The sequence below is a fragment of the Synchiropus splendidus genome, chromosome 1 (genome assembly GCF_027744825.2).
Source record: "Synchiropus splendidus isolate RoL2022-P1 chromosome 1, RoL_Sspl_1.0, whole genome shotgun sequence".
Classification (NCBI taxonomy): domain Eukaryota; kingdom Metazoa; phylum Chordata; class Actinopteri; order Syngnathiformes; family Callionymidae; genus Synchiropus; species Synchiropus splendidus.
The window spans coordinates 70,879,937-70,907,436 of record NC_071334.1 but is presented as its reverse complement, the minus strand read 5'-3'; the positions used below and the strand labels follow the sequence as shown (position 1 = coordinate 70,907,436).

The 27,500-nt window shown below is 52.6% G+C and overlaps 2 protein-coding genes and 3 non-coding genes across 5 annotated transcripts; 4 read left to right on the top strand and 1 right to left on the bottom strand.

Moving 5' to 3' along the window:
* Nucleotides 1–14,842: 14,842 nt before the first annotated feature.
* Nucleotides 14,843–19,235, bottom strand: nkx6.1 (NK6 homeobox 1). The gene is made up of 3 exons (XM_053848962.1): nucleotides 18,587–19,235; nucleotides 18,339–18,511; nucleotides 14,843–15,181 (listed from the first exon to the last, which is right to left on the bottom strand). The coding sequence occupies exons 1-3, from the start codon at nucleotides 19,128–19,130 to the stop codon at nucleotides 14,936–14,938; spliced, it is 963 nt and encodes a 320-aa protein (XP_053704937.1). The 5' UTR covers nucleotides 19,131–19,235; the 3' UTR covers nucleotides 14,843–14,935.
* A 3,749-nt stretch (nucleotides 19,236–22,984) lies between these two features.
* rpl17 (ribosomal protein L17) lies at nucleotides 22,985–27,153 on the top strand. Its single transcript, XM_053879130.1, has 7 exons — nucleotides 22,985–23,041; nucleotides 23,452–23,501; nucleotides 23,670–23,710; nucleotides 25,512–25,646; nucleotides 25,821–25,919; nucleotides 26,708–26,899; nucleotides 27,075–27,153. The coding sequence occupies exons 2-7, from the start codon at nucleotides 23,462–23,464 to the stop codon at nucleotides 27,120–27,122; spliced, it is 555 nt and encodes a 184-aa protein (XP_053735105.1). The 5' UTR covers nucleotides 22,985–23,041; nucleotides 23,452–23,461; the 3' UTR covers nucleotides 27,123–27,153.
* LOC128752986 (small nucleolar RNA SNORD58) lies at nucleotides 23,539–23,606 on the top strand. Its single transcript, XR_008413737.1, has one exon. It is a non-coding gene; the product is annotated as a small nucleolar RNA SNORD58 (small nucleolar RNA).
* On the top strand, nucleotides 25,686–25,754 carry LOC128752985 (small nucleolar RNA SNORD58). The gene has a single exon (XR_008413736.1). It is a non-coding gene; the product is annotated as a small nucleolar RNA SNORD58 (small nucleolar RNA).
* On the top strand, nucleotides 26,947–27,011 carry LOC128752988 (small nucleolar RNA SNORD58). The gene has a single exon (XR_008413739.1). It is a non-coding gene; the product is annotated as a small nucleolar RNA SNORD58 (small nucleolar RNA).
* Nucleotides 27,154–27,500: the final 347 nt, after the last annotated feature.

The following is a 27,500-nucleotide window of genomic DNA, read 5'->3' as shown; positions in this document are numbered from 1 at the left end:
CTGGTGTTTACCTCCTGACTTGTTGTTGTTTTCTCCTCATGTGTTGGTGTTTACCTCCTGACTTGTTGTTGTTGTTTCCTCCTCTTGTGCTGGTGTTTACCTCCTGACTTGTTGTTGTTTTCTCCTCATGTGTTGGTGTTTACCTCCTGACTTGTTGTTGTTGTTTCCTCCTCATGTGTTGGTGTTTACCTCCTGACTTGTTGTTGTTGTTTCCTCCTCATGTGCTGGTGTTTACCTCCTGACTTGTTGTTGTTGTTTCCTCCTCATGTGTTGGTGTTTACCTCCTGACTTGTTGTTGTTGTTTCCTCCTCATGTGCTGGTGTTTACCTCCTGACTTGTTGTTGTTGTTTCCTCCTCATGTGTTGGTGTTTACCTCCTGACTTGTTGTTGTTTCCTCCTCATGTGCTGGTGTTTACCTCCTGACTTGTTGTTGTTGTTTCCTCCTCATGTGTTGGTGTTTACCTCCTGACTTGTTGTTGTTTTCTCCTCATGTGTTGGTGTTTACCTCCTGACTTGTTGTTGTTGTTTCCTCCTCATGTGTTGGTGTTTACCTCCTGACTTGTTGTTGTTTCCTCCTCATGTGCTGGTGTTTACCTCCTGACTTGTTGTTGTTGTTTCCTCCTCATGTGCTGGTGTTTACCCCCTGACTTGTTGTTGTTGTTTCCTCCTCATGTGCTGGTGTTTACCTCCTGACTTGTTGTTGTTGTTTCCTCCTCATGTGCTGGTGTTTACCTCCTGACTTGTTGTTGTTGTTTCCTCCTCATGTGCTGGTGTTTACCTCCTGACTTGTTGTTGTTGTTTCCTCCTCATGTGTTGGTGTTTACCTCCTGACTTGTTGTTGTTGTTTCCTCCTCATGTGTTGGTGTTTACCTCCTGACTTGTTGTTGTTTCCTCCTCATGTGCTGGTGTTTACCTCCTGACTTGTTGTTGTTGTTTCCTCCTCATGTGCTGGTGTTTACCTCCTGACTTGTTGTTGTTGTTTCCTCCTCATGTGTTGGTGTTTACCTCCTGACTTGTTGTTGTTGTTTCCTCCTCATGTGCTGGTGTTTACCTCCTGACTTGTTGTTGTTGTTTCCTCCACATGTGCTGGTGTTTACCTCCTGACTTGTTGTTGTTGTTTTCTCCTCATGTGTTGGTGTTTACCTCCTGACTTGTTGTTGTTGTTTCCTCCTCATGTGTTGGTGTTTACCTCCTGACTTGTTGTTGTTTCCTCCTCATGTGCTGGTGTTTACCTCCTGACTTGTTGTTGTTGTTTCCTCCTCATGTGTTGGTGTTTACCTCCTGACTTGTTGTTGTTTCCTCCTCATGTGCTGGTGTTTACCTCCTGACTTGTTGTTGTTGTTTTCTCCTCATGTGTTGGTGTTTACCTCCTGACTTGTTGTTGTTGTTTCCTCCTCATGTGTTGGTGTTTACCTCCTGACTTGTTGTTGTTTCCTCCTCACGTGTTGGTGTTTACCTCCTGACTTGTTGTTGTTTCCTCCTCATGTGTTGGTGTTTACCTCCTGACTTGTTGTTGTTGTTTCCTCCTCATGTGTTGGTGTTTACCTCCTGACTTGTTGTTGTTGTTTCCTCCTCATGTGCTGGTGTTTACCTCCTGACTTGTTGTTGTTGTTTCCTCCTCATGTGCTGGTGTTTACCTCCTGACTTGTTGTTGTTGTTTCCTCCTCATGTGCTGGTGTTTACCTCCTGACTTGTCTCCTCCTGCGGACTGAAGCATCTCTGCTCTCCCTCCTCTGGCCCCGCCCCTCCTCTGCGTTGGCCCCGCCCCCCGGGCGCCTTTATTAAATGAGCACTTCATTCATGTAAATTGCACCTTTAATGCGCTTGTTGAGAGTGGGAGGGAAGTGTGCGCGCGGCCGTAAATGAGATCAGCGGGACGCGCAGCGCTGCGATGGGAATGAGAGAGGCGGCGAGCCTGCCTGACAGGCATGAGAGCAGCAGGATCAATGCGCGCGGCTGCAGATGTGCCTCAGGAAAGGCTCCAAATGACTTTCATTTGGCAAATGGGAGGATTTAGGAGCTCTTAGCTGCACTGCAGCCCGAGCACCAGACATGCAACTCTTCTTATTAGCATAAGAGCCATTTACATTCCCAACGACTCCTTCATTTTCCCTCCATCAGGAGGCCCGCTCAGCGCATTTGCATTCACTCGCCCGCGCAGACGCTCGCAGCTAATCCAGTTAGCGGGGCGGAGCGGCCGGATTTTATTCCGTCTAATCTGATCAGAGACACCAATTACTGGCTCATTTTAATTAAAGAGCAGTAAGCCTAACGAGGGGGAGCACGTCCCTGATCCCGCGCGGCCTGTGTGTTCGCCATGCTAATGTGGCCGCGCGACGCGGCGGAGGAGAGAGTGGATCAGCCTCAGCTTCAGTGGCGCAGGACTTTCCCGCTGACATTGGACTAGTACCAGCTGACCTGCAGATCAGTGGTCAGGTGACACGTGTCTGTGGTCAGGTGACTCATGTCAAAGGTCAGGTGACTTGTGTCTGTGGTCAGGTGACTTGTGTCTGAGGTCAGGTGACTCGTGTCTGAGGTCAGGTGACTTGTGTCTGTGGTCAGGTGAAACGTGTCAGAGGTCAGGTGACGCGTGTCTGTGGTCAGGTGACTCGTGTCTGAGGTCAGGTGACTCGTGTCTGAGGTCAGGCGACTTGTGTCTGTGGTCAGGTGAAACGTGTCAGAGGTCAGGTGACTTGTGTCTGTGGTCAGGTGACTCGTGTCTATGGTCAGGCGAATCGTGTCTGAGGTCAGGTGACTTGTGTCTGAGGTCAGGTGACTCGTGTCTGAGGTCAGGTGACTTGTGTCTGAGGTCAGGTGACTCGTGTCTGTGGTCAGGTGACTCGTGTCTGAGGTCAGGTGACTAGTGTCTGAGGTCAGGTGACTCGTGTCTGTGGTCAGGTGAATCGTGTCTGAGGTCAGGTGACTCGTGTCTGTGGTCAGGTGACACGTGTCTGTGGTCAGGTGACTTGTGTCTGTGGTCAGGTGACTCGTGTCTATGGTCTGGTGAATCGTGTCTGACTCGTGTCAGGTGACTTGTGTCTGAGGTCAGGTGACTCGTGTCTGAGGTCAGGTGACTTGTGTCTGAGGTCAGGTGACTCGTGTCTGTGGTCAGGTGACTCGTGTCTGAGGTCAGGTGACTAGTGTCTGAGGTCAGGTGACTCGTGTCTGTGGTCAGGTGAATCGTGTCTGAGGTCAGGTGACTCGTGTCTGTGGTCAGGTGACACGTGTCTGTGGTCAGGTGACTCGTGTCTGTGGTCAGGTGACACGTGTCTGTGGTCAGGTGACACGTGTCAGAGGTCAGGTGACTGGTGTCTGAGGTCAGGTGACTCGTGTCTGTGGTCAGGTGACACGTGTCAGAGGTCAGGTGACTGGTGTCTGAGGTCAGGTGACTTGTGTCTGAGGTCAGGTGACTCGTGTCAAAGGTCAGGTGACTTGTGTCTGTGGTCAGGTGACTTGTGTCTGAGGTCAGGTGACTCGTGTCTGAGGTCAGGTGACTTGTGTCTGTGGTCAGGTGAAACGTGTCAGAGGTCAGGTGACGCGTGTCTGTGGTCAGGTGACTCGTGTCTGAGGTCAGGTGACTCGTGTCTGAGGTCAGGCGACTTGTGTCTGTGGTCAGGTGAAACGTGTCAGAGGTCAGGTGACTTGTGTCTGTGGTCAGGTGACTCGTGTCTATGGTCAGGCGAATCGTGTCTGAGGTCAGGTGACTTGTGTCTGAGGTCAGGTGACTCGTGTCTGAGGTCAGGTGACTTGTGTCTGAGGTCAGGTGACTCGTGTCTGTGGTCAGGTGACTCGTGTATGAGGTCAGGTGACTAGTGTCTGAGGTCAGGTGACTCGTGTCTGTGGTCAGGTGAATCGTGTCTGAGGTCAGGTGACTCGTGTCTGTGGTCAGGTGACACGTGTCTGTGGTCAGGTGACTTGTGTCTGTGGTCAGGTGACTCGTGTCTATGGTCTGGTGAATCGTGTCTGACTCGTGTCAGGTGACTTGTGTCTGAGGTCAGGTGACTCGTGTCTGAGGTCAGGTGACTTGTGTCTGAGGTCAGGTGACTCGTGTCTGTGGTCAGGTGACTCGTGTCTGAGGTCAGGTGACTAGTGTCTGAGGTCAGGTGACTCGTGTCTGTGGTCAGGTGAATCGTGTCTGAGGTCAGGTGACTCGTGTCTGTGGTCAGGTGACACGTGTCTGTGGTCAGGTGACTCGTGTCTGTGGTCAGGTGACACGTGTCTGTGGTCAGGTGACACGTGTCAGAGGTCAGGTGACTGGTGTCTGAGGTCAGGTGACTCGTGTCTGTGGTCAGGTGACACGTGTCAGAGGTCAGGTGACTGGTGTCTGAGGTCAGGTGACTCGTGTCTGTGGTCAGGTGACATGTGTCTGTGGTCAGGTGACTCGTGTCTGTGGTCAGGTGACACGTGTCTGTGGTCAGGTGACACGTGTCTGTGGTCAGGTGACACGTGTCAGAGGTCAGGTGACTGGTGTCTGAGGTCAGGTGACTCGTGTCTGTGGTCAGGTGACTCGTGTCTGTGGTCAGGTGACTTGTGTCTGAGGTCAGGTGACTCGTGTCTGTGGTCAGGTGACTTGTGTATGTGGTCAGGTGACTCGTGTCTGTGGTCAGGTGACTTGTGTCTGAGGTCAGGTGACTCGTGTTTGTGGTCAGGTGACTTGTGTCTGAGGTCAGGTGAATCGTGTCTGAGGTCAGGTGACTCGTGTCTGTGGTCAGGTGACTTGTGTCTGAGGTCAGGTGACTTGTGTCTGTGGTCAGGTGACACGTGTCAGAGGTCAGGTGACTGGTGTCTGTGGTCAGGTGAATCGTGTCTGAGGTCAGGTGACTCGTGTCTGTGGTCAGGTGACTTGTGTCTGAGGTCAGGTGACTTGTGTCTGTGGTCAGGTGACACGTGTCAGAGGTCAGGTGACTGGTGTCTGTGGTCAGGTGACGCGTGTTGAGGTCAGGTGACTGGTGTCTGCAGGCAGCCCTGACCATGATGATGCCAGCGGGTGTGACCTCACACACAGGTGGCCCCTCCCCCACGGCGTCATCTCCTTGAATCTTCTCATTGACCTCATTGACTTCTCATGTCACAAACAGACATCAGAGTCTGCTCACAGGTCAAAGGTCGGCAGACACACGCAGCCTTTAATCGCTCAGATCATCAACGGCTTCCAATGGCGACGAATGACTTCATCGTCGATGGTCACATGACCCGCCGTCCTCGCCGTGCCTGCCACCAGAGCTGAGGCGGTCCAGTTACCACGGTAACCGCTGAAGAACTGTCATGCCATGACTGCGTCGCCATGGCAACGTCATGTGGCCAAGTTGAACTCCGCAGAAGGTCAGTGTCCAGAGGTGGCGCCCCCTGCAGGACGGGCTGTTTAATTACACCAGCGGATGATGAATGAGGCTCTCACCGGGGTTCCTCCCGCTACTGTTGCTCCAGGACAGCAAGCACGGGGTCCTGGCTTCCAATCCCAGGCCGGGGAATCAAACCCTGAGTGAACTCCACGCTGTAAACTCCCTCCTTCCAGAACTACAGCACAGCGGCCACAGACACGAGTCACCTGACCATAGACATGAGTCACCTGACCACAGACACGTGTCACCTGACCACAGACACGTGTCACCTGACCATAGACACGTGTCACCTGACCACAGACACGTGTCACCTGACCACAGACACGTGTCACCTGACCATAGACACGTGTCACCTGACCACAGACACGTGTCACCTGACCACAGACACGTGTCACCTGACCACAGACACGTGTCACCTGTCCATAGACACGAGTCACCTGACCATAGACACGTGTCACCTGACCACAGACAAGTGTCACCTGACCACAGACACGTGTCACCTGACCACAGACACGTGTCACCTGTCCATAGACACGTGTCACCTGACTATAGACACGTGTCACCTGACCACAGACACGAGTCACCTGACCTTAGACACGAGTCAGCTGACCTTAGACACGAGTCACCTGACCACAGACACGTGTCACCTGACCACAGACACGTGTCACCTGACCACAGACACGAGTCACCTGACCACAGACACGTGTCACCTGACCACAGACACGTGTCACCTGACCATAGACACGTGTCACCTGACCACAGACACGTGTCACCTGACCATAGACACGTGTCACCTGACCATAGGCATGAGTCACCTGACCACAGACACGTGTCACCTGACCACAGACACGTGTCACCTGACCATAGACACGTGTCACCTGACCACAGACACGTGTCACCTGACCATAGACACGTGTCACCTGACCACAGACACGTGTCACCTGACCACAGACACGTGTCACCTGACCATAGACACGTGTCACCTGACCACAGACACGTGTCACCTGACCACAGACACGTGTCACCTGACCACAGACACGTGTCACCTGACCATAGACACGTGTCACCTGACCATAGACACGAGTCACCTGACCACAGACACGTGTCACCTGACCATAGACACGTGTCACCTGACCACAGACACGTGTCACCTGACCATAGACACGTGTCACCTGACCACAGACACGTGTCACCTGACCATAGACACGTGTCACCTGACCACAGACACGTGTCACCTGACCATAGACACGTGTCACCTGACCATAGACATGAGTCACCTGACCACAGACACGTGTCACCTGACCACAGACACGTGTCACCTGACCACAGACACGTGTCACCTGACCATAGACACGTGTCACCTGACCACAGACACGTGTCACCTGACCATAGACACGTGTCACCTGACCATAGACACGTGTCACCTGACCACAGACACGTGTCACCTGACCATAGACACGTGTCACCTGACCACAGACACGTGTCACCTGACCATAGACACGTGTCACCTGACCACAGACACGTGTCACCTGACCACAGACACGTGTCACCTGACCACAGACACGTGTCACCTGACCACAGACACGTGTCACCTGACCACAGACACGTGTCACCTGACCATAGACACGTGTCACCTGACCATAGACATGAGTCACCTGACCACAGACACGTGTCACCTGACCATAGACACGTGTCACCTGACCATAGACACGTGTCACCTGACCACAGACACGTGTCACCTGACCATAGACACGTGTCACCTGACCACAGACACGTGTCACCTGACCATAGACACGTGTCACCTGACCACAGACACGAGTCACCTGACCTCTGACACGAGTCACCTGACCTCTGACACGAGTCACCTGACACGAGTCAGACACGAGTCACCTCACCTGTCTGATCACCTGTCAGGTGACTCGTGTCAGTGGTCACTCAAGGCTGCTCTCCGACTCTGGAGCTGAAAGCCTGAAGCGGTTGTCACAGCGACCTGCAGTGACTCACACTCTTCTGTCGTCTCTCTCTCTCTCTGACAGCCACTCTCTGCTGTCACTCACCACGAGGACCCGCCCCCGCAGGTCACTCACGGCTGCCTGAGGCGGCTGCATCATCGAGGGCGATGACTCGTGTGGAAGTCAAGCTCGCGATCGTTCAAACACTGGACATCAGCGTCTGCTCGCTGAGCAGGTGGTTCACTGGACGCAGGAGCCCCAGCACGCCATCATGACGATGATGTGAGAGGCCCTTCGTCCATGCTCATCGTCACTCCTTCAGCCAAAATTTAAACGTGTTGAGAAAGTTGCACCCTTTCACTTGACTCAGTCTTTTTGACCCGCTGACCTCTGACCCCTCACCACCCCCTCCTGCTGGCTGGGGCCCGCAGGGACCTTTTGTCCCCGCGCAAAGGTCAATTTGTCGGATGTCCGGGCCGATGAGGGGGTCAACTGAACGATCTCCCATGATGCACCTGACACCAGGTTTGAGTCAGAGTCTCCTCCATGATGAGTCTTGAAAGATCACGCCTCTGGTCCCCAGCAAAACTGTGAGTTTAGAGATCCAACCTCAAAACTACCGGCTTGTTGGATTCAACTGCAGTGCGGGATTATCACAGGTCCCCTGTCCCTGGTCTCCGGTCTTTTCTCCCTGGTCTCTGGTTCTTGACTTAGTGTCTCTTGTCTCTGGTCTCCTATCTCTTGTACTTGGTCTCTGGTCCCTCTTCTCTGGTTTCTGGGTCGATTGTCTCAGGTTTCTGGTCTGTGGTCTTTTGTTCCTGGTTTCTGGTGCCTGCCTTTGTTTCTCTTGTCTCGGGTCTCTGATGTCTGGTCCCTGGCATCGTGTCTCTTGTGTCTGGTCACTGGTTCTTGGCTCCTGGTCTCAGGTCTGTGGTCTCTGGTCCTCGGTCCCTGCTATCTGGGCTGTTGTCCCTTGTTTTTGTACTTGTTCACATGTGTCTCGTCTCTGGTCCTTGGTGTCTGGTCCCTGGTCTTTTGTATCAGGTCTCTGGTCCCTGGTCTCTTATCATCGCCAGCATCGCTGTCAACATCTCTCTGATGTTTGTGTTTTTGTCGAGTGCCACAGTCGACCTGCGGCACCAAGTCTGCCCGGGGTCTTTGAGGGAGCTTCTGTTGTGGCAGTCCAAACATGGCTGTGTTGTCCTGGTACACTCATCAGTGGCCTCTGACCTCCACAGGTTCACAGATGACGTTTTGTTGTGGTTCAGCAATGGCTGTCGCCTCGCCGCTGCCATTAACCGCCCGGCCAACTTTCCCGGTATCGACAGAGCTGTCCAGATAACATGTGGCGATCGTGAACCCGCCCACCGCCGCGCCACTCATATCCAAAAGCGACTCTTATGGCTACTTACCAAGTCGCGTATTGATCCGCGCCAAACCTTGTCTGTGGACGATTCTTAAGTGCGTGGGGGGTCTGCTGACCAGACGCCAGTCACGGGTTCAGAGGTCGGAGGTCACGCCCCCCCAGATGTGGTCACCCCACATCGTCCGGTTAATTCCACTCAGAGGGAACCTTTTAAACTGATCTGATCAGAGTCGGATTTAACTGCCCACGAATCTCCCTCCGTCGATACCAGCGGGTCACATGGTGGGGGTCACATGGTGGGGGTCACGCGGTGGAGGTCACACGGTGGAGGTCAGCGGCGCCGCATCTCCATAATCGATCCAGGTTCTCAAGTTCAGGAGCTCTTTGTGTCGAGTCGTGGCCCCGCCCACCTCATGGACCGGAAGCTTCTCCTCCCTCTCTCCGTCCCGCCCGGCTCTCTTCTCTTCCTCTTGTCTTCCCTCATCACCTCCTCCTCTCTCCGTCGTCTGACCCTCCTCACCTGGCTCCCACTCACCTGAGTTTTCTCTCCCCCCGCCCTCGCCTGCCTCCCCCTCCTCCCCCTCCTCCGTCTGCTGAGTTCAGCCTCCATCTTTGCTTTTATCACCTGACTTGACGGGCTCCAGTAAAACACGTGGTGTAAATCCGTCCGTCAGCAGCGGCTGCCAATAAAAAATGAAAAGCCATTTAGACGTGAGGGGGGTGAGGAGGGTGAGGAGGGTGAGGAGGCGGCCGTCAGTCAATAAAGCAAACAAGGCGCTGAGCTGAGCGACAGACAACAAGGTCGAGCAGGAAAACAAACAAGGCTGCTGCTTGTTCAGCAGACTCGCAACCCGCCACACAAGTTATAGACCACTACTTCCTGTTTGTCTAGTCACGTTTCCTGTCTGAGTGGAATGGATTTCCAGACACCAGTCAGCTAAAACATTACGACCACCAGGATTAGAGACTGCGTTTGTTTGTTTTTCATCGTTTTCTTTGTGGTTTATTTTGTTGGTCCAGTCAGTTTAGTTTTTAGCCGTTAGCTTAGCATGAGCAAAGCAATTAGCATCGCACCAAGATCACAAGTTTACAGTTTAGCAATTAGCTTAGCATTAGAAAATAGCATCTGTTACAGGAATGATTAAATCTGACGGTTGATTTCAGCTAAGAACGCCGCAAACAAAACCACACCACAAAGCTAGTTGGTACTGTAGCTACCAAACCGGGCCATGATGTCGCAGCCGGCGGTCACGATTGGATTCTCCGAAACTTGTTAATGAGTAAAACAAACTGCAAACAAAGGTGTTTTCTTCCCCACGCCGAACGTTTATAGCAAGAGGCGATACTGGTCAGGCAGGTGGTTAGCCTAGCATCTGTTCTACTTCCTGGTCTGACAAGGACCAAGATGTGTCGTCGCCGTCGGACAAATGCTCGGCAAACGTTGGTTCACTTCATAGTTTGGCAAAGTGCCCTCGAATCGTGGGCGTGACATGATCGCCACACTCGGCGGCCACTTGTGGTCGCTCCAGCTCAGCACCATTTGATTCGTCCTGTTCTCACACCCGGTCACTTCCTCTTCCTGTTTGAGTTCACACACTTCCTTTACAAAGTTGATAAAGAATCATCATAAAATACCGACGCAAATATCCTATTCACTGTTATTTTAACTGCAGAATAACATTTTAATCACATTATATTCAAAAATGTTTTTTTGCATCCATGGACGATTAGCATCATTAGCCAAGAAAATCTGACTTGCTCGTTGGAGAGAATGCACTTCATGTTTCATCGCTGCCTCTGTCAGGTGCTTCCGGAGAGTTCCGCCACTAGAGCGTTCGCCGGTTTGTCGGGTCACAACCATCAACATCACCGCGCCGAACATCTCCCGCAGTTTTGATAAACAACACGGCGTCTTTTGCTCGTCTTCTCGCCGCTAATGAGTTCCGTCGTGGTGGTGCGGGCGAGTCATGTGACACAGGGTGTCAATCATGTGATCGTTCGGCTACAACGTCGGGCCTCTGGATGTTTAATGATCCGCGAGAAACGAATGAGTCGATCAGAGAGAGGAGGCCGACGCCCACACGAGCGTGACATCATCGTCTGACTATGATTAACTGTTGAGTGACAGCTCATCTGTCAGGGGGCGGAGCCTCCCGCCGCCACTCGCCCGCTCGAGACACTTGAGCGCCTTAATTATTTCCTCAAACGATTCGGTGGGTTCAGGGAAATAAAGGGAAGATTTCAGCCTGCTATTATGACCACCTGCCTTTTCCCGCCAAAACTGAGGTTGTTTCGGCAGGTGGTGGTGTCAGCAGTGACGACAGTTACAGCGTGAAAGCTCAGTAGGTATTAGCAGTGTCTGTAGCCGTCACCTCTCTAGCTAGCTGCCATGCTAGCTGGAACTGTTTTTGTAGCTTGTCACAGTGTCAACAAGGAAGCAAGTTCTTGTGATAGCACTGGTGATGCTAAATGCTAACAGTCGCAGTTGTCATATAAATGCTAACAGTAATAGTCACACAAATAGTAGAAGCAGTTGTCGAAATGCTCACAGATAACAGCAGCTTTAGTCGCCCTAGCTTTGGATGGGTTAGTAGCCTGATGAGTGGGAGTAGAACGGCAGTAGTAGCTTTTCTGCTCGTGGTACTATGAACATCAATCAACACCACTCGTGGTAGCACACTGATCGCTCCTCTGGAGGCAGTAGCGAGGTTAGTTGTGGTAATTATTGAGTCGCGTGGCTGTAATGTTTGTGTTTCGGCTGAAAGTACTGGTCAGTACTGCGCGGCTGTTCATCCCGCTGATGCGCTCGACTGCTGGCGGCTGTCTCTGGCGTTTACACAAATGAATCTGTAATCCAGGTTGGATTCCCGGCAGCACTCACACCCCTCCTCCCGCCCGGCGACCCCGCCACTTTATCTGTTGGTTTTTATCCGCCGAGAGCACGTCGTCCATATGTTACACTAATAGTTGCAATAATTCTTGCGCGGGTGTTTTATCGGCCCGGAGTCAGGAGAGAGTGGCGGCGGACGCATTTTAATAAAAGCGAGGCCGCGGCGCGCTAATGGGCCGACAGCGGCGGATTTGCATAGAGATGAATTACGGCGGCGTCTCAACGTGACTTTTAAAATATGATTGAGGAGGTTATTATTGCTGCTCTGTGCGCCGCGCTAACAGGTTATTTTAGCGGCCGCTGCTAATAAAATTCACAACAAAAGACTCGGGTGATGAGGGCGCGGCGTTTCATCGCCCGAGTCGACTGGAGGTGCTCATTTTGTCATTACTTAGCTGAGCCCCGTCACCCCTCCTTGCTCCCCCCCCACACCCACCCGCCCCCCTGCCCCTCTCCAGAAGCCTCGCCGGCGGCGCGTCTGTGTGGCGATCGACTGCAGCCTGTTTATCCTGTTTATTAAGGTCCGGCTGAACGTCCCACCAGCATCGCACAGTTCCCAGGGGCCACGCGCCCGTGGGTCTGCTGCCGGGCCGCGGCGCCGCGCCCACACCAACCTGCCTTCACTCACTACAACAGTATTTGATGTGGCGGGATATTGTTGATCGTGTTTATTCGTCCTGCTCCACCGGTCACAGCTTCTAACTGTGGCCGCTCTGACTTGGTTACCAAAACTCAAGTTGTTTAGCGTTTGAGTCTCCTTTTGTTCAACTCTTGCCATTGCTGCGTCTTTGGTTTGGATTTTTGAGTTGGGAATTTCCTTTATTTTTTTGTGGAGAAGTTCCATCCTCCATCTTTTTCCTCTTCATCACCATCATCTTCATCACCACCTTGATCATCTTCATCATCATTTGCACCCCCCCCCCCGGCTCAGAGCACGTCGATGTGAGCCGCGGTCCTAAGACCGTCATCAGATCCACGATCAGCACGATTTAACATGACCTAGTTCCACGTTTCACTTTGTCACTCCCTCAACTCAACGTATGGCATGTGTTTCACCTATTATTCATTGTGGATCATCGTGGAGTGGTCGTGTTTACTTCAGTGGAGTGAAGATGAGACGCTGCAGCGTCGCTCACATAACACAGACTGGGCTGATGTTATTGGTGGCAGGAGCCACGTAAAAAATATCTATAAGTTAAATAAATGGCGCACACATTTCTATCTGCGCCACTTGATATTCTGATTTAAAAATGTATGCATTTTAAAAAGACATGCACAAGAGACATGCTGGATGTGAAGCAGCAGCCTGGTGACACCCAGGGAGGAGCTTTAACTGCTGTACTGCCGCTAAGTCAGGTGAGCAGCTGCTCAGGTGCAGCCTCACAGCCTGACATGTTTGTAGGACGTGGCTCTGTTCAGCAGCACAGTCAAACAGTGGGGCTCCTAGCCTCCGACTGCTTGGCCACCCCTGCTCTACATCATCATCACCACCTTCATCATCATCATCATCATCATCACCACCACCACTTTCTTCATCATCACGCTTCTGTCATCTTTCCAAACAAAATCAATGTTATCCTCCTTCAGGAGAACATTCCCTGGCGAAGGAACCCTCCTCCGAGCCTACAGTCTCCTGAGCTTCTGGTCACATGACCCAGCGACGCTGCGCCTCTTCTCCCTCAGCAGGTCCGCTCAGCCATGGAGGCCCCTCCCCCGGCCCCCGTGGCTGGGCTTATCTGGGGCCTGCAGGCGGCGCCGCGGCCTGATAAGACCTGCTGTTCTGCTCTCTAATCTCGTGTAGTACAACCTGAGCGGCGACCAGCTCTTTGTGCTCAGGCGCAGCACTCCACAGGTGGCGCCGCCGCTCCACAGGTACCGGCACCTGTGGCCGAGGGCCAGAGAGAAGTACTGCCGCTGTGTAGTACTTGGAGGGCTGGCGGAGGAGCCGCAGAACAGATGTTGCTGCTGGTCCCAGCGGGCCGCGGCCGTGTTCCATCAGCCTGGATCATGTTCCTGCTCACCTGCGGCGGCTCCCAGCTCATTACCTGCTGCTGCACCTGCAGCGCCGCTGAGAGCCTCGCCGTCGCCGCTCCGTCTTCCTCACTCATCACTGTCCTCTTCTTCATCATCATCTTCATCACCGCAGCTGTCATCTTCATCGTACTGTTGTCATCTTCATCGTCACTGTTCTTCGTCATCATCTTCATCGTGCTGTTGTCATCTTCATCGTCACTGTTCTTCGTCATCATCTTCATCACCGCTGTTGTCATCTTCATCACCGCAGCTGTCATCTTCATCGTGCTGTTGTCATCTTCATCACCGCAGCTGTCATCTTCATCGTACTGTTGTCATCTTCATCGTACTGTTGTCATCTTCATCGTACTGTTGTCATCTTCATCGTGCTGTTGTCATCTTCATCGTGCTGTTGTCATCTTCATCGTCACTGTTCTTCATCATCATCTTCATCATCGCTGTTGTCATCTTCATCGTCACTGTTCTTCGTCATCATCTTCATCGTGCTGTTGTCATCTTCATCATCGCTGTTGCCTTCTTCATCATCGCTGTTGTCATCTTCATCGTCACTGTTCTTCGTCATCATCTTCATCATCGCTGTTGTCATCTTCATCGTCACTGTTCTTCGTCATCATCTTCATCATCACTGTTGTCATCTTCATCGTCACTGTTCTTCGTCATCATCTTCATCGTGCTGTTGTCATCATCACCTTCATCAGCTCCATCACATCATCAGGTCTGTATTTTTGCGAGGTCTTCGCGCGGTCGCGTGGCTGCGCTGCCATCCCATAATGAGCGCCGTGATTCCGGCGCTGCGTCTCGTGTCCGAATTTAGGATGAAGATTGCGGAGACTCGCGGCCCTTCCTCCGACACGCCACTTCCGCGTCACGGGCTTCTTCAGTGCTGTTTATTTGTTCCCGCGCCGCCAGAAACATGGCGTTGTTATTATTGATCGGACGTTTATGAGCTGCCAGAACGACGCTCCGTGTTCCGTCGTAGAGTAACTTGGTCTCGACCGAAGAGCAGAGCTGTTCATCCCGCGCGCTCAGGATGACGACCAACTGCCACGATGGCACATCAGAAACATTAAAATCTTTATTAAATAAAAGTGCATTTTTACATCAACCCAAAGTGTGAGCGTGAGCGAGTGTGTGTGTGTGTGTGTGTGTGTGTGTGTGTGTGTGCGGAGGTCAGGGCCAGTGGGCCCTCTCGAGCTGTGTAAAAAAAACAAATGCAAACGTGGCGTCTGTACAAAAACACATCGATATTCACATCGTCGTCACGTCTTCGTCGGATGTCGGTGTCCATCACCTCTCACTTCCGTGCAAACTCAAATGGAGGGGGGAAAGCGCAGCCGGTGCCGCGGGTCCGTTACGAGCTGTCGGTCTCCGACGCGCTGGCGAGCAGAGCCGCGGCCGGCGTGTGCTTCTTCAACAGCTGTGTGATCTTCTCGTCGTCCGAGTTCGGGTCCAGAGGCTTGTTGTAGTCGTCGTCCTCGTCCTCCGCGTCCGACGCGCCCTTCAGTCTCTCCGTCTCCGAGTCCTGCTTCTTCTTGGCCGACGCCATCTCCGCCGCGTGCTTCTTCCGCCACTTGGTGCGGCGGTTCTGGAACCACACCTGCGGCGGACACAGGACGCGTAACGATGAAACACTTTTCTGATTATCGGGCATCGTAAAAAAAAAAAGAAAGAAAAAAAAAAGTTCGGGCGGTGACGTCACAACCTGCCATCAGTTTGATCATGAGCAGAACTGTTCCGGATGAAACAAGTTGAGACATCATTTCAGCGGACTATCCAGGTGAGATAATCCGTCAGCTCTGAAGCAGGTGTGCTATAATCCACGCTGCTAATCTGAGCATGCCGCGCTCTTCTTCTTCACCCTCTTGGTCTCCACTCTGGTGAGGGAATGTCAGGGCCAGACAGAGGATGTCCTCCTGTTTCTCCATGTGGACGACCCGCTCGGATAATCCCTGCAGATACAAGCTTTTTTCTGTGCATCCAAAATGAGCTAATCTTCAGATTTGATGAGACGACTGCATAATCCCAGCGCCCTGATCCTTCATTCTCTGATCTAACGTGCTGCCGTGTCCTCTCTCCCGCAAATGAATCCAGGAGTATAGAATAGTCTACCCTTCCAAACACAGCACGGATAGCTGCATTTCTTTTCCGTCCCTAATAATCCCAGCGAAACATGCTTCACCTGATTTCCGTATGTGATGGAACAGGAAAATCCCAGATTATTTTGGTCTTTGCAAGGTCGACTCACAACTAGCGCCGGTGGAAACATGATTCGTCTGGATTAAATACAAGAAGCGTCGAACTCACAGCACTGGCTCCTCATGTACTACGACTTCATAACCATCTGATCAGTGGATTCGGATCATTCTTTTATCAAAATAATCCCAATCCCAATTAGGGGCTCATTAGTCTGTAAAGGAAATCTTCAGAATTGTGTTTACACTCTGAACCAAGTCCATTTTGTGGAGAAAGTGGGATCCTGCTTCTGTAGGTGAAACTGCTTCCTGTGGTTGAGAGTGCGGTGCTAATCCCACTCAGAGAAACAGCAACACAGATTATCTCCAGCGGATGGTTATTAACCTGTGTTTGCGCCGTCACATGACAAGTGAGACGGCTGTTTCTCATACGCCTTTAATCTGATGTTTTCATCTCGGTTTCAGAAACAGAAAATTCATCCATCTCTGTTTAAAGTTTGATTCTGCTCTACCCTTCGATAATCCCACACTGCGCTATCACGGCAAAATAGTATCAACATTCTAAAACTGTCCCCAAAGGTGTCTCAAGTGTTGGCCTCCAGAATAAATGACAGCAGATTACTCCACAAAACCTTCCCAGGTGAAACGTCAAATTATTGTAATCCCATTTACACTGCCTGATCTGTGTGTGAATTGAGTCGCTGTGACGTCACTTTCATCTCACACATTATTATTTCACTATTAGCAGGTCCATTTATTCCCATTCAAATTCCTGTGTCCCTGTGGTCTTGGTTTGAAGACCTGGATGATGGCCTGCGGGCCTTGTCTGGAAACGCCACCTCTGTCAATAGCACCTCCACCTTGGCTTGAAATTTCTGAATTGCTTTTCATCCTGCGACTCTGCATCTTTACACGGCACAACACTGAGTCCAGGTTGAACTTCTGTTTTTTTTTCCGCAGCCCTAATCCAGAGTATTTTAAACATTCAGACAATAGACATTTTTACACTGTAAATCTGCGTCAGGGACTGAGTGGTGTAATCCCAGTGAGACCGGATCGTTTTACCCGCCTCTTGTACAATAGTTCTGTTCTACATTTACTGTCTGATGTGACCGAAAAGTGATTTCAGAATCCCTCGTCAACATCATGTGACCTGGCTGTTAAAAGAAATTAACACCTGGATAGAAAAAAGAAGAAAAAAATGCAAATAATTCGAAAGTTGATTGAATATTTTCGCTTTCTGGTTTGAATTGTTGAGATGATTTTTCTGCTCTCGCTGTCGTGACAGGACGGAAGGCACGGGAAGACGACACGCGTCGGCGGGAGAGTGGTGGATTAGACGCGGATCCAGAGGAGCGGACGACAGCTGGGCTCAGAACTTCATCCGGATGGTTTTGGCATTATATTAACAATAATAACGATAATAATAATCACGGGTCATAAAGCACGGATGGGACACCGGGGTTACAAAAACTGTGCGTCGCGGTGGAATATTTCCTGCGAGTGAACAGAAATGTCAGATTGTTTTTTTTTTAAAGAAACACATTATATATATATATATATATATATATATATATATATATATATATATATATATATATATATATATATATATATATATATATATATATATATATATATATCAGGCCGTCAGATTAAAACACCTGATCCAGGGGGGGAAAACTGTGTTTTTTTATTTTCGTGAGACAATGTGAATTTAAATTACTCCAGATCCGGGGCCTAATCTAGATAAACTCTGAATCACTCGGACTCACACAATTTTTTTTTTTTTTTAATTAACGTTATGAGCAGACGTGAGTGTTCGGATGAGAAAACGGACCTTTCCGGGATCAGAACACACCATGATCACACCGACCATGCGCTCAAGGCCCGAGGTGGAGAGTCGAACTCGGCTGTCGTCCTCTGCTCTAATAATGTGGGTTCGTGTTCGGAATCACACCTCACGAACAATCCTGACCATTTTCCTTCCAAATAAATAACCCAAAGGCTTTGTTAGATTTGACTCGTCTGTGGATGGGTTTATGACCGACTCCGTCGCCCTCCTGAAGGCTCGTTAATGTGGCGCCTTCACCGCTGTAATCGCGCAGTGGACCTGCTCACATTACACGTCGTTTATTTGCTGCGGTCGCTGTTTTATGTTCGCGTTATTTTCGTGCCGGTGACTTCTGTTTTTGGACGTTCAGAAAGGGAAAGGATTTATGAATATAATCTCTGCGGGTTTTATGATGCTGATTTCCCCGCTCACTGGTCCTCACGAGCTCGGCCACTTTTCCGACCTGTTCACCTCATTTTGTTTCAAATATGGTCCTTTCATTTTCCAGTGGAGTTTTTGTTTTTCGTTTCTAATGATCACGTCAGTCACATAAAAAAAAGAGAAGTTGGTAAATAGTGGGGATTGATTCAGGTCACTGGCTGAGCTTCCGCTTGAAACGAGCCGTGACCTCATTGAAACGGACCGGTCGCGTGTTGGATTCAACCAGAGCAAAAGAAACGCGACTGTGCGGCTGCTCCGTGTTTCTGCGGCGTGGCTCCGCTGCTCACCTTCACCTGGCTCTCCGTCATGCCCAGCGAGTAAGCGAGCCTGGCCCGTTCCGGACCCGCCAGATATTTTGTTTGTTCGAAAGTCTTTTCCAGCGCGAAGATCTGCTGTCCGGAGAAAGTGGGCCGGGTGTGTTTCCGCTTCCCGTCCTTGTCCAGGAGAACCGAGTTCTGATCTGAAACCACAAGAGTGTCGTTAGGTTTGTTTGGTTTTTTTTTTTTTTGGTTCCGGTGACCCGCGAGTCACTTACGGGGCGAGCAGGCGAACCGGGCCTCCCTCCAGTGCGGACTCTGCATCACTCCCGGCCAGAAAATCGGCGTTCGGCCCGGTAAATCCGTCAGGGGTTTGGGGTACCGGCCCACAGCCACCGCGGCGGCTCCGGGGCTGAAGTAAAGTCCGGGCGGAGGCGGCGGGCTGAGGCTGCTGAAGCGGGGCAGCCCGGTCAGCAGCCCCGCCGAGGACGAGGCGGCGGCGGCGGCGGCGACGGTGGTGGAGGGCCGGTTCAGGATGTCGTTAATCCCGTGCGGGGTCGCGGAGGAGCAGAGCTGCGGGGAACCGAGGCCGGACGACAGCCCGGTGGAGGACTTGATCCCCGGCGAGGACACGGCCATGCCGCCCGGGTTGGGCGAGCTGGTGGCCGGGGAGGTGGAGGAGTTGGGTCCGGGGGAGGAGAGCGGGTAGGCCGGGTACAGCGGGGTCTTCATCTCGGTCATGCTGTGCAGAGCCGCCAGAGGGGGGGTGCTGAGGAGGAAGGTGCTCTGTCGGGAGCCGTCCATCGGACCCGCGGCTAACATGCCGGGACTTGAGTCGGCCCGGGGCGGCGCAGACTAGAAGCCCATCTCGGGCCCCGGTCCAAGGTCAGAGCTCCGTGAGGCGCGGCGGTCCCGGATCCAGGTCCGTGTCTGGCCCGGGCCAGGAGGAGACTCGCCGTGAGGAGAGTTCAACAAGTTGTGAGTGGGTGACAGTGGACCGGGACTCCTGATGTCCGTCCGCCGAACCAAACTTTGAGAGCCGCTCGGCTCCGCGTGCTGATTGGATGACCTCGCTGTGACGCAGCGGGCCGGAGTTGGGAGCCGACGAGGATTGGATGCAGGGGCGCGCGCGCGTGTGGGGGGATCTCTTGACGGCGACACACACACGTATCACACACACGACATGAGAGCGACGCACACAAAGTCACACAATGACACACACACACACACACTCACCGGCCTAAAGAACTCACTGAGAACACACTGTTCACAGAAACACACACACACACACACAGAGAGAGGAGCACGCGCTCAGGGAGAACACGCACGCGCTTGAGCGTCACCCACTAGTTGACTGATCGTTTCGCTCCTCAGGGAGTCCGCTCAGGCTGCAGGGGGCGCTCAGTTGGTGCCCTTTCTAGAACGCGTTGTTCCACTATTTCGCGCTGAATGATGTCAATAATTCAATCAAATTAATTTCACACCGGTGACACGTGAAGTCAAATAACAGAGAGAGAAAGTGGCGGCAGAGTGAAACATGAAAACATCAGATTTATTTGTTTTTAATTGGTGTCCCACCAGTTTCGGTCAACAGCTAAAACACACCAATGAAGTAACAAGTCGAAAGCTTCACCTTCAGCTTCAGTTTCAGGGCGCCATCCTGCGCTCGCTCGAGGAACGCCGCCGTGACGCGACGCCACCTGCTGGAGAAGCACTGCTACTGCAGCTGTTTCAGAGCCAGTTCTTAAAAACATCTGACTTGACAAAGCACCATTTAGATGACCGTGACACGAGGAGCACTTGGTGTCCATCTGCAGTAGTCAGTGCTCATGATGACAGGTTTTATTCCAATCAACCAACCAGTCATGGTGAAACCTCGAAAACACTAGTAACACTACGGTTAAAAACTCGACTTGCTTCCGTGAAAAGTGCAAAATAAAGCAGAGCTCAGAGGACGGCTGGATCAGGCATCAGTAGCTCTTGCGGTCGGCGTGTTTCTCTCGAAAGCGTCTGATGGAGTTTCCCAGCGAAGAGAAGAAGCCGCCGCCGCCGCCGCCGCCGTCCTTCCGCTTCCTGGCCGGCATGGTCAGCAGCTCCTTGACCGTCAGGGCGATGCAGTTGAGGAAGTCCCGCTGCCTGTAGCGCATCAGCACCAGCATGTTGTCACCGTTGAAGCGCTCGCACAGCTCCTGAACCACCGTTCTGTCCAAGTCCTTCATCAGCTCAGGCGTCAGCTCCTCCTGCATGTCCTTCACTTCCTTCCACACGGCGCTGAAGAGGTCGCAGACCACAGGTCTCAAGTTGTCCTGCTGCTCTTTGGGCTTGGCCTTCTTGAAGATGTGGGAGACCAGCTTCTCCACCAGGATCTCCACCACGATCTTCCTCAGTCCCACCTCCATAGCGACGTCCCGGGCAGGCAGGGGCGGGCACAGGACGGCCACAGGGATCTCCGTCAGCGACTGGCACACCTGCTCCGCGTGACCGTCCACCTGGGTCTTCCACCACCACTTAGCCAGGACCAGGAAGACCTGGACTCGGTAGTGGATGTCGGCGAGCAGGCCGGACGCGGCGTCGGCGGCGCTGCGGTGGCCGAGGTGGCTGTGAATGAGGTCGCTGAGCTCGTGGGTCAGCAGGACGATGTTCCTGGAGGACAGGCTCCTGAACCACAGCGAGGCACCGTCGTCCTTCACCAGCAGGGCGTCCACCCGGTCGATGAAGGCCTGCGTGTGCGCGCCGCCCTCCTGCCTGGGCTGCAGGTGAAACCTCTTGCTCAGCTTCGGCACCAGGTGAAGAATCCAGGCCCGGTAGAAGCAGATGGTGAAGAAGGTCTTCATGCGCTCCTTGGAGCCCGGGAGGGCCAGGCGGGGTGTCGCCGGGCTCACCATGACTTGGGTCAGGGAGTGGGAGATCTCCTCCGACATGACGCTGACCTCCTGCGAAGAGCGCGACTGGAGCTGCTTGTACTCGCTCTCCTCCAGAAGAGGGCGTGTCATGTCCCCCACCTCCTTCATGAGGATCCTCTGGAGAGCCTTCCGGGAGGCCAGAACCAAGCTGTCTTTGAAGGAGAGGCTTTCCTCCCGCGCCACGCTGCACGGCCCTTCTTCTATGGGCACGGCGAAGGTCACCCACTCCTTCCTCTTCTTCCTCCGGCGGTGGAGCCGGGGCGACTCGCGGCTCTTGCTCCTCATGCCCTCCTCCAGCATGGCCAGAGCGTGCTGCAGCATGGTGTTCACCGTCCCCGAGCGGGTGCTGCACTGGATCCGGCCGGCCTTGGCCACCTGGTCGCCCATGGAGAGCATGGAGTTGAGGGTCTTCCTGACCTCTGCCGTCACGAGAGCCGTCAGGTTGTCGGAGCTGGGCGTCGTCTGGTCCTCGCCGTCCATGTCCAGCACGTCCCTGAAGCTCTGACACAGAGCCTGGCCCAGGCAGGACTCCACCTCAACTTTCGAGAAGGTGGCGCCGTGGGCACCGTTCAGACCCTCCAGCAGGGTGTTGGACACCAGCAGCATGATGTCGAACAGAAGCTCCGCCAGAAGAAGCTTGGTGGCCACGCCAGGAGAGCCCGACTCCAACTGGCGCCGCTGGTGAGCCGTCAAGCATTCGAAGAAGGAAGAGATCAAAGGGCTGAGGAGGTCCGCCGTGATCTTGGTGGCCTTGCTCTTTGACCTGCCGGTGGGTTGTCCCTCCAGGTGGAGGCTCGCCTCCAGCCTGCCTTTCCTCTTGCTCTCTGCAAACAGCTGATCTTCTCTCTGCTCATGGTCCACCTGGCTGTGGTGCTTCATTGGAGCTCGCTTCCGTTTCCTCTACTGACAGTCGCACTCGCTCAGCTGCTTCGCTTGACTGTTCCGCATGACTTCAGTTCCCCTTTTTCCTTCTTGACGGAGCAGCGCTCAGACAATGACGGTTCTTCTCCGAAGATGTGTCGTCCCCCACTTATAATCCTACTTATTACCTTTGATTCGCCCGCGGGGATGGCGAGTCCTCCAGCTCTGATGTGTGGCCACGAGTCCGCCTTTCATCCTCCTTCATGTGGACAGTCAACAAAGGCTTCCTTTGGTCTGCTTGAAGGACCCAACCCGACACCGCGGCTTGATGTGGAGCATAAATGCCCTGTTGGGAGGCAACCGGAGCTCCGTTGTTGACGGCCTGGGGAGGGAAATGAACGTGGATAAACTCACCGGCATTTCCATTCATATTGTCACTTTTATTGCCCTTGTTCTTTCCTATTCATTTCTCTTTCTCTCAGAAGGTTTTGGTCCGTTAACTGAAGCCACCAGAGCAGTTCCGTCCACCGGAGCTGAGGAGGCCGTGACGCACATCAGTCGGATGGACACGACTTCCACAGGACGCACCACTCCGGATGTGTGTTAGGAACCAGAACAGCTACAGGATGACGCCGTCGGAGCTTGGCGCTCACGTTTTTTGGTGAAAATGATTAAAAATAAACCCATGTAAACATGATTTTAAAACCCACGCGTGAACTCAAGATGGCTGGTAAACGAGGCTGTTAATAAACGAATGTTTACACACAGATGTGTGAGTGAAAACGGAATGCAGTTATTGAACTCAGTGATTCAGTTAAAGGTGAAAAAGACACGATTGCAGCATTGTTCTGTTCGTGGCTTGGACGGCTGCAGTTCTCCTCCCGAACATTAGAGGGCGCGTGAGCCTCTGTTGGCGCTGAAGAGGCCACGCGGCCCCGCCGACTTCCTCTTCCTTCCGCGGCCTCAGAGGTGAGAGAACTATTCTAGTCGTGAGCGACACAATCCAAATTAAATCTTCACTTTATGCAGCTCATCCTGCCTTTTAGTGGCCTCTACTCAACGGGGAATGGTTCCGCATGACTAGTGTTGCCGTATGTTGTGGGCCGCGTCCGTCTGATATTGATGTTTTGTTGGGTGCCGGTTTAGAAGCGTCTCGCCTGTCCGCCATGTTGGTTTCCAGTGGCGTTTAAAGGGCTGTATTTGTTGTTATAGCTCGACTCCAAGGCTGAATCTGCTCCACTATCACGCTACAATTATGTGCACGTGTAACCCGATTATTCAGCTTTAAGTAGCCGCTTCGCCGGCGCCTCCGCCGGGGCATGCTAGCGGATGCTAAAGCTACAGGCTCCAGCTGTCAATAAAGTCGTGTTCTCTTTCAGGATTCTGAAAATGGTCCGCTACTCGCTCGACCCCGAGAACCCGACCAAATGTGAGTGAACGCTCGCGTCTCTTTGGCGTCTTCTCTTGAGCAGTGATGACCACTTAGGACACCTTTGGATCAGTCATGAAAACAAACCAAGCAGCTCTGAGCCCCGGCGGCTCCGACACGCGGCTGCGCCGGCGAGCTGCGCTTTCTCACCCTGTGTTTGTGTTGCAGCATGCAAGTCGAGGGGCTCCAACCTCCGCGTGCACTTCAAGGTAAGGACGCCCACCTTTCCCGTCTGGGCAACGTGCTTGGTGGTTTCCACGTGCCTCACTATGCGTCTTGTTCTGTTAGTGTCATGTAAAGGGTGTCGCTGTTTATCCAAGAGGTGCGTGGTGTTGCCATTTAAACGTTTTGTGACCTCAACCGTGGTCAATTTTGAGTCGGTGAGAAACCTGCTGCAGTTCTGAGAAGTACCCACTGTTCAGTTGTGGCCAGAACACCATCTTTGTTTAGTGTTGTTTCTGGCCCACGAGTGTCGTGGCATGAATGTGAATGTATTCCACAGAAACAATCAATTTAAGGATTGAGTTGTAATTACTGCCTCATCGGTTGCCATGGTGATGGGAGGAGTCCTGGCGTAATATAGAAACTTGTGAGAGCACATGGTGTGTATAGTAGGCTACCTGCTACACACACACCACATGTGCTCGTAACAAAAATACGTAATGCAGCAAAACATCAAACAGCTGAGAGGAGAGTTTTGACGCTTACTCAACTGGTGGTAGTAAAAAGGCTAGTTTTTAATCATGAGAAGTTAAGCTCTCTCCAGTTGACAGCCGCCCTCGTGCGCTCCGTCTCTACATACCTGACAGCAGTCTCTTTTTTTTTGGTGAAAACATGCCACAAACCACCATGGTCATGTCCAACTCCATATTGACTTTCTACTTGCTTGAATACGTTTGAGATGGTGAGTTTTCATCTATTAAAAAGATGATCATTCTGAAGACATGGCGGCTCATTTAGCCTGTGTCCCATCTCTCCCCCTGATGTGGGCTCAGTGTGGCATGTCCCAGTCCTCCTCACTGGCCGCTCACCACTTGAAATGATCCCTTCAAACCCAGGGAGCTCCGGAGCTGACTTGAAACCAAGTGGGAAGATGAAGTGTGGAGAGATGTCCAGGAGAGCAAAGGACTTGATCTCACAACAGTGTTGGACAGGACAACAGGGACATGTTAGTAGCCAGGACCACTCTTCCCTGTGTTGACTCTCTCTGGTGTCACACGTCAGCCAGCCAAATGCTCCACCGTGTCCCACAACATGAACAATACCACATGGATGTTCAACAGTAGGTTTGGATTTCTCCTGAACAAACCACAGTGGGCTAGCATCCAGGCTAACGTTAGCATCCTCACACCTCTGACACATCTGTCACCGCAACATAGGCTCTGCCCATTTCTCCTCCGCTGGTTCACCAAACCAAGTGAGATGATCAGCGCCGATGCAAGAGGTTGCAGAAACATGGGAGCTGTCATTTCCAAAACGTTGTCTCCAACACTGGATATGCAGGAAACAAGACACAGCACGGCAGCCAATGACACGCCGTCTTTACGTGTGATGTCATCAGGTATTGTCCCAATTCTGAGGGACGTCAGTCACTTCGCTTGGTCATCAGAGGGAGCTTCACAGTGGAGGGAGCTTCACCGTGGAGGGAGCTTCACCGTGGAGGGAGCTTCACCGTGGAGGGAGCTTCACCGTGGAGGGAGCTTCACCGTGGAGGGAGCTTCACAGTGGAGGGAGCTTCACAGTGGAGGGTGCTCAGAACCTAGTGTTAGGGGGAGAAGTGGGACACAGGCTTAAGCTGTGAGGCTGCCCACAGTCGTTCACGTCCGGGGTCACCAGAAAGGGCCGCAGTGGGTGCAGGTGTTTCCCAGCCAATCCACTTATCTGTAATGGGTGGTTGTCAGTCAGCTGTGACTGTTTGGTTGTTCCATTTCTGGAACAGTTTGGTGACCCCTGGTTTACATGGAGCAGAAGCACTGTTGACTGATGCAAGCCGACCCTGCTCTCTGACAGAACACCCGTGAGACGGCCCAGGCCATCAAAGGGATGCACATCCGCAAGGCCAACAAGTACCTGAGGGACGTCATCGTCAAGCACCAGTGCGTCCCCTTCCGGCGCTACAACGGCGGCGTGGGCCGATGTGCTCAGGTGAGTTGTTGAGCCGCGGTGGCTGAATCTCCGCCCAGGCTGCCAGGATGACCATCTTAGGACACCTTTGGATGAATGATGAAAACAACCCGATTTACTCTGAGCAGCTCTCTGTCCACTGCTTCTTGTTGGACGGGTTCTCGGGCAGCTCTCATGGTTAGTCTTCCGTTTCAGGCCAAACAGTTTGGCTGGACACAGGGACGCTGGCCCAAGAAGAGCGCAGAGTTCCTGCTGCACATGCTGAAGAACGCCGAGAGCAACGCCGAGCTCAAGGTCAGTGGTGGTCCTGTTGTCCAGCGAGTGACTCGGTGGGGCTGAGAGAGTTTAGCAGGGCTCTCATCCCAGGATCCGGTCGCCATAGTGAAACTGAAGTTTGGACTCTTCTCTTGAGGGGATCATTTTGTCTTGAAACCAAGTTGGAAGTGACATATTTCCTTCTCTGGTGTTTGTGCTGTCAGCGAATGAGGTGCTTTGTTCCTCATGTTAATGATGGAGCTGCGCTGCAGGATGGGAGTTTCCTGGACGTTAGAGGCAAAACCGGCATTAGTTTAAGCTCGCAAGCATGTAACGCTGTATTTAACAGGAAGAAATGTCTGTCAGATAGTTTTGACTCGCTGTCCTTTCAGTTCTGCGCAGTACTGTCTGGATTCCTGCAGAATAGTTTGGGTTTGTTTCATCAGTTTTCCTTTAGTTTTGAATTTTTGTCTTTCAAATTCAGTTAGTTTGAATTAGTTTTTAGAGCGGGTTTCAGGTGTTTAGTTTAGTTTAGTTTTTCCTTCAGTATGGGGTAATGCTTCTTTATGAAGTGATGTTGAGAACAATTTCACTCATTTTAGTTTTGTAAGCAGACAATGCAAGTTCAGTTATCATATGGAATTTCATTATTTCACTTGATGAAAGTGATTTACAATTCCAGTTTTTCATGACCTGACCTTGGTGTTGGTGCCTGGTCACGGTGGTCTCCACTGGAAGGCCCAGTGTCAGAGCACTGACACGGTGCTCCCGTGTCCTGGCCACTCAGCCGAGCCTGTGGGGAGTGTGTGACCGGCCTGTGCTCGCAGGGTCTGGACGTGGACTCTCTGGTGATCGAGCACATCCAGGTGAACAAAGCCCCCAAGATGAGGAGGCGCACCTACCGCGCCCACGGCCGCATCAACCCCTACATGAGCTCGCCGTGCCACATCGAGATGATCCTGACAGAGAAGGAGCAAATCGTCCCCAAGCCAGAGGAGGAGGTGGCCCAGAAGAAGAAGGTGAGTCCGCCCAGCTGGAGCGCCGCCTCTCTGCTGCCTGCGCTGTGCTGCGCTGATGACCACTTAGGACACCTTTGGATGAGCCATGAAAACACTCTGAAGTCTGAGCAGCTCCCAGGACCTGCATCTGCACCCGTGCTGCTGAGGGCCTCGCTAACTGGCCTCTGTCCCACAGGTGTCCCAGAAGAAGCTGAAGAAGCAGAAGCTGATGGCGCGAGAGTAGAGTCCAATAAAGTCCTCACCCTGGCATCTTCTCCTGTCTCCTGTCTTCACGCTTGCCTTGATACACCGCTTGTTTCGTGTAAGGAAACGCTGTTGGCTTCCCGCCACGGTCCAGTGTCTTGAGTGGAAACATTCGAGACCTTCAGACTCAAAGACTGGTCGCTCGGCAACCGCCAGCTTTTGGCGCGGCCTTGATGCGTCTATTTGACGCATCAAGGCCGCGGCGGCGCCCGGCGAATATAAAGTCTGAAGCGGAGGCGGTCTCGCTTTAGATTGGAGATTGCAGGACGATTTGTTGGGGCCATGGCTTCAGAAGATCCATCCCAGACCAAGGACCTGGGACTCTCTGGCAGGGTGGAGGTCCAGGCGGCTCCCATTG

Bases quoted from the DNA above. Each gene is read 5' to 3' on its own strand.
- nkx6.1 (XM_053848962.1), bottom strand. From the start codon at position 19,130: ATGTTAGCCGCGGGTCCGATGGACGGCTCCCGACAGAGCACCTTCCTC. The intron at 18,512-18,586 runs GTAAGTGACTCG...TTGTGGTTTCAG, and splicing joins CCGGTTCGCCTGCTCGCCCC to ATCAGAACTCGGTTCTCCTG. The intron at 15,182-18,338 runs GTGAGCAGCGGA...TGTCCGCCGCAG, and splicing joins TGACGGAGAGCCAGGTGAAG to GTGTGGTTCCAGAACCGCCG.
- rpl17 (XM_053879130.1), top strand. From the start codon at position 23,462: ATGGTCCGCTACTCGCTCGACCCCGAGAACCCGACCAAAT. The intron at 25,647-25,820 runs GTGAGTTGTTGA...CTTCCGTTTCAG, and splicing joins GCGTGGGCCGATGTGCTCAG to GCCAAACAGTTTGGCTGGAC. The intron at 25,920-26,707 runs GTCAGTGGTGGT...CTGTGCTCGCAG, and splicing joins AGAGCAACGCCGAGCTCAAG to GGTCTGGACGTGGACTCTCT.